General features: G+C 37.2%; 2 protein-coding genes across 5 annotated transcripts in view; one reads left to right on the top strand and one right to left on the bottom strand.

Moving 5' to 3' along the window:
- Positions 1-2,217, top strand: part of SASS6 (SAS-6 centriolar assembly protein) — a 41,170-nt gene extending 38,953 nt beyond the window's left edge. For both annotated transcript variants that reach the window (XM_004002230.5, XM_060412045.1), the window contains exons 16-17: positions 176-270; positions 380-2,217. In XM_004002230.5, coding sequence (XP_004002279.3) covers positions 176-270; positions 380-486 — 202 coding nt within the window. In that variant the 3' untranslated portion in view covers positions 487-2,217. The remainder of the gene's footprint in view (positions 1-175; positions 271-379) is intronic.
- Positions 2,218-2,440: 223 nt separating this feature from the next.
- MFSD14A (major facilitator superfamily domain containing 14A) overlaps positions 2,441-16,065 on the bottom strand; it is a 47,084-nt gene continuing 33,459 nt past the window's right edge. For all 3 annotated transcript variants that reach the window (XM_004002229.6, XM_060412091.1, XM_060412095.1), the window contains 4 exons: positions 7,796-7,908; positions 6,513-6,610; positions 4,883-5,046; positions 2,441-3,809 (listed from right to left, as the gene is read on the bottom strand). In XM_004002229.6, the coding sequence (XP_004002278.1) occupies positions 3,603-3,809; positions 4,883-5,046; positions 6,513-6,610; positions 7,796-7,908 (582 nt within the window). In that variant the 3' untranslated portion in view covers positions 2,441-3,602. The remainder of the gene's footprint in view (positions 3,810-4,882; positions 5,047-6,512; positions 6,611-7,795; positions 7,909-16,065) is intronic.

Here is a 16,065-nt window from a genome sequence, read left to right as displayed (position 1 = left end):
TGATTTGGTTTGAACAAAGCTATAAATTTTAGTTTGAACAAAGCATGATTTGGTTTGAACAAAGCTATAAATATAAATTGTCATATATATTTATATGTATATAAACATTCAGACCTTACTGTAGAGAAAATAAGACTTTGTTAAATTAAGTTCATAATTACTTTTTCTTTTCAAGTGGTGAAAATTTAGGACTGGAATCCAAATATCTGAAGAAAAGGGAAGATAGCATTCCTTTGCGTGGACTCAGCCAAAATCTATTTAATAATCCAGGTGAGAAGACATTTCTGAAGTAGTGTGGATTGTATACTGTGGTTTAATTAAATGTATTATATAAGGACTAACATAAATACAAATAATTTTTTTTTGTCCTCATTTGCAGACCATCAGAAAGATGGCACTTTAGGAGCACTACAGACATCTTCAAAACCCACAGTGCTCCCTTCTACATCTTCAGCCTATTTTCCTGGGCAGCTCCCGAACAGTTAATCTTTTAGTGTCGTCTTTTTTTTGGAAATTTTTAGAAATTGACATGGCTTAAAAATATGGTAACAGCATATAGCTCAAATTCTGAACATGCAGGTTTCAGGGTTTCCTTGAGTTACTGCTCTATTAGAGTGGATCCTTGACTGCTGTCATTTATGCAGTTTAGAGGAGCAAATCTGTACTTGGAAATTGGTGAAGATTCTGAACAAACGACACTTTTTAGTTTGGAATGTGGTGTTTTATAGAATAATATGAATTTTATTAAACTAATCCTTAGAAATTCCCAGTTCTAAGGAAAGAACTGATCCTTATAAGGGAGAGCCTGATCATTGAGTATCTTGGTTCATTAAAACCTGCTCAATATATTAATATTTTAATGAAGCCAAAGAATGCTATCAGTTCATTTTATCATTTTCATTAGTAAAATAAAATTTTAAATTTGCCACCTGAGAATTATGAGGGAAAATGATTATTTCTTGAGATATATTATTGATATTTAAAGGGAAAAATCCTGAAATTACCTTAAATGAATGAAATTCTTCATAGCAAGTAAATATTTTCCTTGAACCCTTTAAATTATCTTTTGAGTAAGTCTGTAATTTTAATAAATTATACAAAAAATTTTGGACAGTCTAATTACATGACCAGATAAGGTACAAAGTGCTTTAGTCATTTGAGCCAGTTAATAGGACTTTAATGCTTCCTGGAAGTCTGTAGTCATCTAGTTCTCTTTCATTTGAAGTTTTGTTATTCACTTAAATCTGTATTAGTGGAATATTGTTTTAAAAATTAGTACTTATACAAAATATTTACTATGAGAGCATAATGAACATTAATTTTTATAATATCAAAATAGGTTCATTTTCATGTTCACTTAGTAAAGTAGGCAAAGTGAATAATTTTCAAAGTGACAGCTTTCTTTTCTTCCCTGTGATTAAAAGTTTCAAGTAAGAATTTGTTCCTTGGAAAAAATGAGGTGATGTAAAAAAAACTTGTAGGGCTCCATTTTGTTTTCTTGACAGCCATCCAGTAGAGTAGCATTCTGTTAAGAAACCTCTAAAGTGTGTTTGGTTTATAGATTGTTAATGCTCTTGTGATACTTTAAAAAAATATTTTCAAGGATGTTATTACACAGATGAGGAAAAGAGACATTTCAGGATATTGACAACCCACCAATGTTATTAGCCTCCATAGTAAAACAGAGAATCTTTGCTAATTATTTTGTGAAGCCACAATATTGAGTCTTTTCACACTTTGAAACTCTGCTGGGAATAGCAGACTGTCTTAAAATAGGGATCTATTGTTAAAAAAAAAGCTTAGTAACCATTATTAGATAGTTTTTATACAGTTTTTGTGTGTGTGTCATTTAGATACACTACATTAGTAAGAATACTCAGTTACAATAACTTGAAAACACTAATCTGGAAAGCAATATTGGACTCTTTCTTGTAAATACTGTGTAACATAAAACATTATGACAAGGGTTTGCATAGGATATACGACATAAGGATACAACAGCTAGGATAGAGATCATTTTGATGTCAACTTCCTAAAGACTTTTTGATATTAAATACAGACTTCTGAGTGTGCTAATTATTTTCTCTACCTCTTAAACTTTTATTTGAAATTGTTCTGCTGTGTACAGTTGTACATGTGTTAATAATCAAAATATTGCATTTAATGTATTTCTGTAAACTGAGCTTTTGTTTTAATAAAGTATTAATATTTTGGGAATATGACATATTTACATGTGTATAAAAACAGAAATAGGAGCAACCTAAAACACCTGTGCTTAGAAAATTATTTTCAGTTAATTTATGGACTAAGTTTTCCTTTCTTTGCTTCCTATAAGAGTATTGAGGGAAATGAAATGGATTCAAAGGGAGAAGGTATTGTTACTATAAAAGTACAGTAACAAAGCCAAAACAGGCCTTATAAGGGAATCACAGATCAAGACTTTCTTTAAAAAAAAATCATTAAAATATTTAATTTTATTAACAGAATATTTACATTTCTTTTAAGACCTTATTTAACCATAGTGAATGTTCCAAGTTTAAAAAGCATTAAGCAATAACCACACACAAGATGAAAACAGTGTAAACTATACAGTACTTTATGTACAATTTTTACAAAGTAACACTTTTTTAAATAATATAACTGGACACAAAAATATACACTATAGAGAAATTCACATCAGTAATTGTATAAAGCTCTCTTCTAGGGTCCTGAAAATTTAGGACAAACATTAGCTCTGTAAATAAAGTGTTACTGTGACGGTCCTGAAAGGCCACTCTATATATTTATCTACAGATAGATACCACATTGACATTTTCAAGGCTACCAGCTTTACTATATAATTTTTAGATTATGTATTCAAGTGTTGAGGTTCTTATGATTATGCAAACATTAAAAGATAGTGGTATAAGTAGCTGGGAAACAAATTCGAGCCAGCATTTAGATTTATAGGCTCCAGACACCTCAATTTAAATTCTAAATGGCTGATCTTATCTCATTTCAAAAACAGTAGTGAATAATGTTTAAAATAAAATTACTAAAAACAAGCTTGAAACATGATTCAGATTTAGTATAGTTTTCTTAAGAATTTTGTTTTTTAAATGCAAACATTTACCATTTCTTTAGTGCATCTGCATTAAGGCTTTGAATTATTTGACCCAAGATTTTACAATATTAAAATCTGACTCAGGATTTTACCATGTTAAAATGAACAGGTCCACACTATACTACCTACTCTGTCTCACTGTTGAGTCAGCATAAATAGAGTTAAAGCTCAACACCTGAAGGAAATGGTAGCAGAGACATTGCTAGTATCTAAAGAAGTTACATGTATAGTTTTAAATTTTAATTAAAGGATGTATAATAAAACAAACAGCTTAGTGGCAAGAAACTGGTGCTAATAAACGATTTCTTTTCAAAAGAAATTGTAACATCTTTGGAAAACTGTCCGGTTCTTTCTTTAGTTCCCACGCAGTTCATGCAGATACATTTCTTAAGACAGTCTTATTAAAGTACATTGTAGATGGAAATGGAATGTACATCCAGAACTACAGGTGAAAACTAAGACCTGGGTACTGACAGAAAAGTCTTCCTGATTTCGGCTGTCACACGTTTGTGTCCTGGAGTAAAGGTTCTTTGGCCTCTCCTGGCGCTTGTGTACTGTGAGGATGGCTGTGACTACCACAGTGCTTTCTCCAACTGCTGGACCGTAAGCTTAAATTGGTATGTTCCGGAATAAACAAGGCAACAAGCAGAGCCAGCAGTACTGAACAGGCTCCAAAGAGGAAGGGGGGGCCAGGGATGATGGAATTCTGAGGAAGAAAAAAATAATTAAGATTTTTGCACAGACTTCTTCGCTCCTAAGAAATTGCTTATCTTTTAGAATAACTGATGGCTGTGAATTATAAGCCAATGATTCCCCTTTCTTCATTAAAGCCACAGTTAGAAAAAAAAAGTTTTCCTTTTCAAAGGGAAAAGAAACACTATCATATTGTCAATATAAAATTCTGTGGGATAACAGCTGACCCAAGAAATAGCCCCAATTTTTTTTTAAAACAACACATGCAAAAATATATTGTCACTTAGAGCATAAAATATGAACACATTCTATGAACTCACTTTATTGTTAGTTTAAGAAGAAAACAGGGAGATCTCAAAAGTAAAATCAAGTAATACATAATATTAACTGCAGTAGCAGAATGACTGACCATTTTCCTTAAAAGGTGGTTATATTCTTTAGTGACTGAAAGTGAGAAAAACAGATAATGTTGTTACTATGAGAAGAATCAAACAGACTTGTGTTTTAGTCCCAAATTACATTCATCCTTAGCAAAAACTTGCACTGCCAGTTTTACCTGTGGCCTTGTGTAGAGCCCACAAACATTCTTTTTTATTTAAAAGCAGTCTTAGCTGGTTAGAAGATGAATGTAGAACTCTGCTAAATACAAAGAAACTAGGGAGTTGTTTGTATTGGCTAAAATGATGATGTGTTTCACAGGTAATATTTTCAGTTTTAAGGAGGGGACTTTAGTGAACAAAGATGTTTACCAACACCTAACTGACTTCTGTAGAAAGGCAGATCTCTGATACAGGCATTCCAGAAGCCTTGCATGAAAGACAAATAGTTTACACAAACGTTCATCACCTATGCCACTAGGTACAGTAAGACAAACTAGAAATTAATATATAATTTAAAAAAAATTATCCAGGGAAGAAACGAATACACAGCCAGTTTTATAAAGAAATGTGTGTATAGAAGGATATGGTCCCTTGGGCTTTGGTTTTAAGTGTTTTTATTCAATCTAAGAATCTCAAATGCTTTTATAAAATGACCAAAAAATATCACCTTTCAGTCCAGCCAAACGAATGGACTTCTTATAATTACCTGTTCAAAGTGGTGCTGTGGGCTTGTGTTTGTTCCCAAGTCTGTTCCTGTCATTGGCAGTTCTTTCAGTTCCACATGGAATATGTAGAAAATAAATCCATAAAGAGCTGGTCCCAGACCATTGCATAATCCTCGAATTCCTGTTATCATTCCTTGAACGACACCTGAATTATTTAAACAAATTAGTGTACCACTTAGTTTTTCCTACTGTATAAGTGTAACTAAGACCTGAAATCACTTATTCTAAAGCCAAAGCTTTTATCAGACACTGGCAACTTACTGCAGTGGCATCAAGATTACTTTGATGCTATAAGCTCTACAAAGTACAGTGAGCTGTCTTGATGCAAATATAAGCTCAGGTATATTGAAATATAGGTCTAATTTAGAAACAAGTGAGCAGAATAATTTATTTCCTTAAAAATCTGGCTCAAAATCAGGCATGGGTTCATAAGCATCATAAGCACAGATGCTTTACGCACAGACTAAAAAACCTGTCCCCAAGCAGCTCCTTAAGAGTCAAATATAGCACTCCCTCTCCTTTTAAAAAAATACTTATTTATTTGGTTCCCTTGGGTCCTAGGTGTGGCATGCAAGCTTAGTTGCTCTGTGGCATGTGGGATCTTAGTTCCCTGACCAGGGATCTAACCTGCATCCCCTACACTGCAAGGTGAATTCTTAACCACTGGACCACCAGATAAGTCCCTAAGCCCCCTTTTATAGTCTGATTTTTGTTTTATCTCTGCGATCTTCTCCCGAATTTAAAAAGCAACTTGATTTGGCCACGGTCCTTTCCTTATTTATCAGCCAAGTGACTTCTGCTACTCTTTTGTAGTGCCCCCCTTTTTTCCTTTTGACATAAACAAGCTTTTCAAAGAATTATTCCTCATCTACTAGAATTTTAAGAATTAAGAGTTCCTGCCACAAAAACATAAGACAATAAAAATAAGTTCTTTATGTTCTTTAGATAACAAACATACAATATTAATGAAAGGGTATGGATAAGGAGATGGCAACCCACTCCAGGATTCTTGCCTGGAGAATCCCATGGATGGAGGAGCCTTGCAGGCTACAGTCCACGGGGTTACAAAGAGTGACACAACTCACTTTATCAGTTTATGTATCCCTGAGATATCTAACACATCACAGCAAATGTGTAATAACTAAATGGTTAGTGAATATAAGGTTATCAACCTTCATCACTAAATTTTTTAGCAAAAGAACAGATAGGGCCACATATTCACATTGAGAGACAAGGATATCTGCCTAAGGATAATGTCCTAGAATCTGCTTTTCCTCTTTACAATGAAAGCAACTTATTTTGGACTGAGGAGCCTGGTGGGCTACAGTCCATGGGGTCACAAAGAGTCGGACACGACTGAACGACTTCACCTTACAGTTGCTTTACAGCATTAGTTTCAGTTGTACCGCAAAGTGAGTCCGTTATACATATATCCACCCTTTTTTTTTTTGGATTTTCCCATATAGACCACTGTAGAGTACTTAGTACAATGAAGCAATTTAAAATTCTCTACTCTTAAGATATGCATATGCTTCAGTACTTAGGAAAGAGGAGAGAAAATTAGAATATCCTGTATTTTTAAGTCATTATCATTGGTTCCTATCAACCTACCTTGTTGATCAGCATCAGCGGTTCGTGAAACCAGTGCGCTGACAGCTGGAAAGGTAATGCTAGACATGGCTGCCACTGCCCCAGCAGCCCACATCATCCTGCAGTCAACAGCAGCAAAACAGAGCAGGACATTGTTAGTCTCCATCGTACCTGTGTTTAGATACGTATTTAAAGTCAAGTAACTCTTACTGAGAAAAGCTGTGGTACAGGAGAAAGGAGATCTAGCTCTTCTTTCCTCTATGACTGGACAAGTCATTTAAAAGTCTCACCCTATTTACTCTTCTAGAAAGCAGAAATACAGTCGCTTATTCACAAGAATGCTGTGGGTATTAATGTAGAATTGGGATATCACTTATCACATCTAAACTGTAAAGTGTGTTGGGTATTGTTTCTGCAGGACTGGGGGTGGGTGGAGAATGTTGGAATCATGTATAATACACAGAATGAAACATTAAATGTTTCCAAATGTTTGCTTGTAACTTATGGCAAGGTTCCCAGAGATTTGTGATTCAGTGTGAAAAAAAAAGCACTAATTTGATCTAAATGTGCTTCTGGCTTGATGTTTAAAAAAGAAATGTTTTCACTAAGTTGTGAGCATCTCTTTTACAAGCTAGACTGAAAACTACAATGTCCATCAGAACACACTCTTGGGTGCTTACTCATATCCACGCCCAAACAGATGATGTGTTCAGTTGAATGAAACACTACTGCAAACACTATGGAATTCAGTCCTGTAGTGTCTGAGCACAGAAGTGCGCATGGGCAGCCTGACAGCAGCAGCACCGTGACCATCAGCTCCCTACAGGAAACCAAACTGGCAAGGAAAGCAGAGAGCCTTCCAAGCATGAAGCCAGAACCAGAACTGGATTTCTGGTTTGCCATCAGTAATGATCAAAAAAGTGGTATTACTCCACTTTTTCATTCCTAACCTTGCTGCTCTGGGATTACATGTTATTTCCTAACAAACTAAATTGGACTAAATGCTCATTGGGGACTGAAAAGCTCAATAATCTCATTTAAAAAAAACCAATCTGTTGCTTAGATATAAAATGTCACTCCAATGTCCTCAAGTATTGTGTAAAGAATACACAAGTGAGATATCTGTTTATATACATTTTGAGGGAAAAAAAAAAAAGGCATACCAAAAGACAGATTAAAGTCTAACCCTTATTTGAGAAGTAAATTAAGAAATATAAAAATTTTGTCAGTTATACCCAAAAAAAGGTGAAAAATAAGAACAAGGCAAACACCAAAATTAAGAAAGTTAAAAGATTGGTACATACCAAGGTTCTGAACCAAAGCCATACCATGCCAGTTGTAATATTTGAAATCCCAGACCCAATAAAATGGTGTTCTTATTTCCAATTGACCTCATAAGTAAACTCAAGACTATGGTCTGGAAAATAAGAAAAATAAAAATGGTTTATTAGAATAGAATAAGCTTTTTAACACTGGAAAAAAAAGATACATGGTAACATTTCAATATCTAATATAAAAGGACTATTACCACATTTTGGTTTTAGAAATATAGACTATTTCTACATTTTTATTTTTCAGCAACAATTACCCTGAATAGACCTGAAATTATACCAGGTGAAATAAGCAGATGAAAGGTTCCTCTGCTGACAGATCCAGATTCAGGGGAAAAGTCAGAATACTGAAAATAGAAAGGTGAACTTTGTGTTCAGTACATTTAATGTACTATTTAAAATCAGAAATTGTAAATAGTAGGAATGAAAGGTTCTAACTCATGGTTTGGAGATTTCCTCTTACATAATAGCTTAAAAAATTTTTTTCCAGGTCCAAATTAATCCAAAATGATTATTCTCCTGTCTAAAGAAAACTGGAACAGTAACTTATATATCCTTCACTAAATTAACCTATTGTTGAAACCATGATGCTTTTATGAACAGTGAATCAGTTTAACAAGTATGACTTAGGAGTAGTGTAGGATAATAAATAATATAGCTTTGGGAAGAACAGCCTTAATCATAATCTTGGCTCTAATCATGTGACCCTGGGCAAGTCACTTCACTCTGAAACTCAGTCTTGTCTCTCACAAGATCAATAAAATAGTATCCACTTCAAAACTTTGTCATATGAGTCAGATGAAATGATAAACTTAGCATTATGCCCATTGTGCACATTTAATAAACAATATTACAGATTTTCTTGCTTTTCTTTCAAAGAAAAATTCAGCAGTGATTTGGGTACATTAGTGTTAAATACACCCCTTTAGATAGCTGGTAAGTCCATAGAGGAAGAAGTGAAAATAATTCAGGAAATCACTGTCAACTCAAAATTATCAAGTATAAGTTTAAAATTCATTAAATTGAGACAATCATTTAAGAGTTTAATCAGATTCAAATAAGCCAGTGGGTAATAAATGTAGATTCTTTTCATGATTCTTGAACAATAAACATTCACAGCTTTCTTCTCTGAGATTCTCCCTTAAATCAACTGAACGTAAAGTTGAATTCCACAAAGCACAAAACCTTGTTGGATTACATTCTTCAAAAACCACAGCCACAAAAAGGAACTCACTCAGAGTAAGCAGTTAGAAAAGAAAAACTTCCTTTGTATATGATACTTTAACATTTTCTCCCAAGGGCAAGGATTTTTTTTTTCTGTATCCCCAGCACCAAGTATAAGTTCTTAGTAAGTGTTTTAGAAAGCATGCATAATTTTAAATGTTACAATATTCTTAATAATATAAAGGAAGAAATTTCTTTAATTATCTAGGCTGAGCTAGGTGGGAAAAAAAATTAGTATCCCTTAATTCAATATAAGTCTCATTTTCAAGAGAACCAAGTCCCAAAAGTTAAAATGACTTGTGACTTAACCAAGATGACACAGCTAATTAACAGTTAACTGACATCAACTTGTCAGTCAACAGATATTTGCCCAGTTCCTACAATATGCAATGGCTATTTTAGGTCTGAGGGCACCGACTTGGGAACAGTGAATAGATCAAAGTACTGTTCAGAAAATATCTGGTTAGTCAAAATACTTGTTCCATAGATGGAAATACTTGTTCCATGAGATGGAAAAACCCAAGCGGACTTTTTGGCCAACCCACTAGATCACCTCCAAGTAAAGAGAAAATAGTCAAATTTGAGGTTGTAGCTACTATGAAGAAAATAAAATAAGGCAGTGTGATAGAGGTGCTGCTCGAACCAGGATGTGCAGGAAAGGCCTTTCTGAGGTGACAGCTGAATGAAGAGGAGGGGGTAATCATATGAGTACCCAGGGGAAAAGGGCACTCCAACTCAAGTGTATGTGGAGAAAAGAGGAAAATGAGGTTTTGTCAAGAGCCTAGATGTTATTCTGATTGTGACAGAAAGAGAATATTGAACAAGAAAGACTCAATTTCAACTTTACAAAAATCCCTCTGTCAGGTGGCAAACAGTAGGGAGACAGGTATGGAAACAGACCAAATCCGCATCTAAAGACAAAGCAGAAGCCACAGTGAGATGTTAAGAGGGATGTAGTCATGATGAAATAAAATTCTCTAACTGTTGGGTGGGTGACTCACAAACTAGAGAGCAATTACACCACAGAAGTTCTCCCACTGGGGTGAAGGTTCTGAGCCACACATCAACCTTCCCAACCTCGCTATCCAGCAACAGAAGGAGGAATCCCCAGAGAAACTGCCTTTGAAGGCCAGCAGGATTTGATTGCAGGACTTCCACAGGACTGGGGCAAACAGAGACACCACTCCTGGAGGGCACACACAGGGTCTTGTGCACACCAGGACCTAGGGAAAAGGAGCAGTAACCCCACAGGAGACTGAACTAGCGTTGGGGGGTCTCTTGCAGAGGTGGTGCTAAGGGGCGGTGGTGGCGGCTGTGGCTCACCACAGGGACGAGGAGCAGCAGCTCTTGGAAGTGCTCAGAGGTGTGAGGCCTAAAGAGGCCATCGTCAGCCCCACCAAAGAGTGTAAGCTCCAGTGCTGGCTCACCTCAGGCCAACCAACCAACAGAAGCCCCACCCATTAGCAGACAGAGTTTAGCTGAGCGAGACCCAGCTATACCCATCATCAATCCCTCCCATCAGGAAGCTTGCACAAGCCTCTTGCATCATCCACCAGAGGGCAGACAGCAGAAGCAAGAAGAGCTAGAATCCTGCAGCCTGCAGAACGAAAACCACAATCACAAAAAGTTAGATGAAATGAAAAGGAAGAGGGTTATGTTCTACATACAGGGACAAGATAAAACCCTAGAAACACAACTAAATGTGGAGGCAGGCAGCCTTCCTGAAAAAGAATTCAGAATAATGATAGTGAAGATGATCCAGGATCTTGGAAAAAGAAAGGAGGGAAGGATCAAAAAGATGCAAGAAATGTTTAACAAAGACCTAGAAGAACTAAAGAACAGACAGAGATAAACAATACGATAACTGAAATGAAAAATACACGAGAAGGAATCAATAGCAGAATAACTAAGGCAGAAGAACGGATAAGTGGCCTGGAAGACAGAATGATGGAAATCACTGCTGACAAACAGAATAAAGAAAAAATGAAGAGAGCCTAAGAGACCTCTGGGACAACATTAAATGCGCCAACCTTTGCATTATATGGGTCCCAAAGAAGAGAGAAAAAGGACCCAGGAAAATATTTGGAGAGAGAACAGCTGAAAAATTCCCTAACATGGCAAAGGAAACAGTCAACCAAGTCCAGGAAGCGCAGAGTCCCAGGCAGGAAAAACCCAAGGATGAACACACTGAGACACATGGTAATCAAACTCACAAAAATTAAAGACAAAGAAAAAAATATTAACAGCAACAAGGCAAAAACTATAAATAACATACAAGGGAACTCCTATAAGGTTTTCAGCTGATTTCTCAGCAGAAATTCTGCAAGCCAAAAGGGAATGGCGTGATATATTTAAAATGATGAAAGGGAAGAACCTACAACCAAGAATATCTGTCCAGTGAGGCTCTCATTCAGATTTGACAGAGAAATCAAGTTTTACAGACAAGTAAAAGCAAACATAATTCAGCACCACCAGACCAGCTTTGCAACAATGCTAAAGAAACTGCTCTAGAGAAAGAAGCAACTTAAAACAACCTTGTACATATACAAACTGCTATATTGACACCTCAGGGGAACAGCAAACCCAAAAACTACAATAGATAAACACACAAAAGAGAAAAAGCAACCAAACCCAGCACTAAAGATAGTCATCAAACCACAAAATAAGAGAATGAAAGAGAAGGGAAGAAAACTACAAAAACAAACTGAAAACATTTAAGAAAACAGCAATAGGAACACAATACTTATCCTTAAATGTATAAGGATGTTTACATCAATACTTAACCTTAAATGTGAACAAATGGATTAAATGCACTACCAAAAGACATAGAGTGGCTGAATGGATACAAAAACAAGACCCATATCTATCTATCTATCTATATATATACATGATGTCTACAAGAAATCCACCTCAGATGGCCAAGAGGCCCATGAAAAGATGTTCAACATCACAAATTACTAGAGAAATGCAAATCAAAACTACAATGAGGTATCACCTTACACCAGTCAAAATGGCTATCATCAAAAAAAATCTACAAACAATAAATGCTGGAGAGGGTGAGGGGAGAAAGGAACCTTCCTACACTATTGATGAAAATGTAAATTGGTACAGCCTTTACAGAGAACAGTATGGAGGCTCCTCAAAATTAAAAACAGCTACCATATGACCCTGCAATCCCACTCAGGATACATGCCCTTGAACTCACTGCAACACTGTTTACAATAGTCAAGACATGGAAGCAACCTAAAAAGTCCACCGACAGGTGAATGAATAAAGATGATGGGGCACATATATACAGTGGAGTATTACTCTGCCATTGAAAAGAATGAAATAATGTCATTTGCAGCAACATGGATGGACCTGGAGATTATCATACTTAGTGTAGTCAGAGAAAGAGAAATATCGTATGATATTTATGATATTGCTTATATGAAGAATCTAAAAAGAAATTATGCAAGTGAGCTTCACTGTGTAGCACAGGGAGCTCTGCGAAATGCTATGTGGCAGCCTGGATGGGAAAGGAGCTTGGGGGAGAATGCATACATGGATATGTGCGGCTGAGTCACTTCGCTGTGCACCTGAAACTACAGCATCGTTAAACAGCTATATTCCAACATACAAGTAAAAGTTTAAAAGCAAAAACAAACAAACATTAAAAGTTTAAAAACAAAAACAAAACAACACACAAACAAAAATACCCAAATATGTTTTGGAGAGAGAGGTGAAAGGAGATGCCATCTGATGGGCTGGATGTAGGAGAAGGAGAAAGAAAGGAATCAAGAATGGTGACAAGGTTCCTGGCCTCAACAACTGGGAGAGCGGTGATGGCACTGAATGAGATGAGCAGCGTGGGTGGAAGGAAGCCAGGTTGCAGTCATGGCCATATCAGGTTTGAGATGTCCAGCAGATGTGTCTGACAGCACTGGCTTGGTATAAATTTGGATGTCACCAGAACACAGGTGACCAGATGACAGCACCAAGGAAGAGAAATGGGCAGAACTAACTGTATTCATGCACTCATGTAAATATTTAGTGCAAATATAATGAACTCATGCCTACTGGTGCCATGGAAGTGATGGGCCTATGGCGAACCAGAGAGTAAAGGCCCCCAAGGGGACGGCAACCATGTGGCTTCTATTGAAAGACTGTACCATGTTATTAGATCTCATAATTTTGGGTGAGAAGCTACATTTATATATTTACTATGGGAAAAAAAGTGACCTCTAATTTAGCACCCGTGGGGCTGCAGGTGGAGTTTAAGGTGCTAGAGTGACAAAAACAAATTATGATATAATTCTGACCTCACATCTTCCAAGAGCTCTACTAGAGTTCATGATCTACTGAGGCAAAAATAATCAGAAATAAATAGGTGAAATTCTTAATACAGTGCATTTTGTACTATGATAGAGATATAGGCAAGGTAATATGAGAACTCAGAGAAGGAAGGAATACTCAAGGGGTAAAACGGGGAGGCAGGAGGCACGGCAGGAACAAAGGCACAAGGGCAAGCAAGAAAATAAACAAAGGGAGGCACCAATGGGGACCTGCAAGCAGCTCTGTGCTGCTGGAGAGACAAAGTCACTAGTTTTTCACTTGAAAGGTCAACAGGGGAGAAGTCATTCTCAATTGTATACCTGCCAGAAATGAAAACATAACATAATGGTTCTACCTTTCGGGTTGTAAACTATACTTGACATTTTAATTCATACAATGACAAACTATAATTATCAATATTTACATGCAGGCTCAGTTCAGTTCAGTCGCTCAGTTGTGTCCGACTCTTTGCGACCCCATGAACTGCAGCACACTAGGCCTCCCTGTCCATCACCAACTCCCGGAGTCCACCCAAACCCTTGTCCATCGAGTCAGTGATGCCATCCAGCCATCTCATCCTCTGTCGTCCCCTTCTCCTGCCCTCAATCTTTCCCAGCATCAGGGTCTTTTCAAGTGAGTCAGCTCTTCGCGTCAAGTGGCCAAAGCATTGGAGTTTCAGCTTCAACATCAGTCCCTCCAATGAACACCCAGGACTGATCTATTTACTCCTATTCACCTGTTTTTGAAATTTAATTAATTTTCTCACTTTCAGAAATGTGATTTTACATCTCAAAACCGACATCCCTATGTAGGCCCCCAAAGCTGACTGGTCAATTAGGTACTGCATTCTTTGTGGACCATGTTTCTCTATACAGAATCTGCTGTGCTATCAGCGCCGGCGAGGCCGAGGCGTGCTCCTTCCCAGATTCACAGCCCTCATGAACCTGCTACTGCAGGATGCTTTCTAAGGCTAACCCAACCATGCTCCCTCCCGGGTTCACATGTCTGCCTGCCCTGATTCTGAGCTCTTCTTAGGGCTGTTTTCCATTTTGTATCCTTTGTACCTGATGCCATCTACTGAGCAAAGGGAAAATTTCCTCTAAAGCACCTTCAATTACTCATTCAAGCAGTCCACAGTGTGCTCAAATTTACCAGGTGCCCACCTACAGCTTCCAGACTCAGTTAAGTATGAAACAGAACTTAGGACCGTATAACTACTGACCTCTTAAGTGTCATTATAGGAACTGTTAGCCTGTTCTCTTTAAGATCCAAATCAAATAAAATAGTAGCAAATCTAATCACAGCAATATATGAAAAAGATAAGATGTAACTATCAGGCTAGATTTACCTCAGGATTCAAGGTCAGTTAACATTTGGTAACTCATCAAGCTTTAGTCTTAGTACACTTTACTTCATGTTTAGAAAGGTGTTTTTTTTTAAAGCTATTTGTATATACTGGCAATACTATATTTTCCTCCAAAGATAAAGAACACATTTCTGGCAGCAAGGAATGAATATTTAAATGCAGTGTTTTTCCAGATCAAGGATTCTTAGGATAAAACTGAGGTTAAAAATAGGACTAATAATTAGTGCCACATGTATGCGTGTGTAAAGTCATGGGGGAAGTATATTACAGAATTTAAAGTTTCTAACTAAACCTTCCAGAAATTCATAAATGATGAGATCTGCAGAAGCAATCCTACCGAGGAGATGGTGAACCATCCACGAATACTATCAAATAGAGTTTACTTACCACTTTAAGAGTACAGTAAGACAAAGCTGCAACCCAGGAGACTGGATTTCAGATGGGAAAGTGTGTTAGGGTAGAGTGAGTGAGAGAGAGAGAGAGAGTGAGTGTGTGTGTGAAAATCAAAGCCAAGAGAGTGTGTGAGAAAGTGTGTGAGAAAATCAAAGCCAAGAGTGTGTGTGTATGTGTGAGAAAATCAAAGCCAAGAGTGTGTATGTGTGAGAAAATCAAAGTCAAGAGTGTGTGTGTGTGTGTGTGTGTGTGTGAAAATCAAAGCCAAACAGGAAGAAAGGGGAGAAAAGCCAAGTGTGTGTGTGTGTATGAAAATCAAAGCCAAACAGGAAGAAAGGGGAGAGAAGCCAAGTGTGTGTGTGTGTGTGTGTGTGTGTGTGTGTGTGTGTGTGTGTGTGTGTGTGTGTGTGTGTGTGTGTGTGTGTGTGTGTGTGTGTGTGTGTGTGTGTGTGTGTGTGTGTGTGTGTGTGTGAAAATCAAAGCCAAACAGGAAGAAAGGGGAGAGTCTTTTCCACCTTGGGGAAAGTATGGAACAGAGATAATACGAAGGTCAGGATGAAATATCTCCTAAGGAAATCCAGATTCTTGTGTTAATTAATATCTTATTTTTCAAACAACCACTGGCTCCCAACTGGGTTTCCAAGATAAAAATACCTTCATGTCACTTCTCTGTTCAAAACGCTCCCATGGCTTCCTAGCTTCTTATCAAGCCTTATGGAGACCTGGAAGACCCCACACAAATCTGGTCCCTCTCCACCTCTTGGGTTTAATTTCCTGACACGCTCCCTTGTTCACTCCAGCAGGGCCATCCTGTCCCCTGGCTGCTTTTCACACATCTAGGAATGGTCTCTCAGAGGTGCAGTGCTGTGCTGGTGGCTGGGAATTCTCCTCCTCCAGGTATTCTAGTGGATTGCTCCTCATTCCTTTGGGTCTCGGCTCAAATGGC

This window comes from Ovis aries, chromosome 1 (genome assembly GCF_016772045.2).
Source record: "Ovis aries strain OAR_USU_Benz2616 breed Rambouillet chromosome 1, ARS-UI_Ramb_v3.0, whole genome shotgun sequence".
Lineage (NCBI taxonomy): Eukaryota > Metazoa > Chordata > Mammalia > Artiodactyla > Bovidae > Ovis > Ovis aries.
This window is presented reverse-complemented; position numbering and strand designations above follow the sequence as displayed.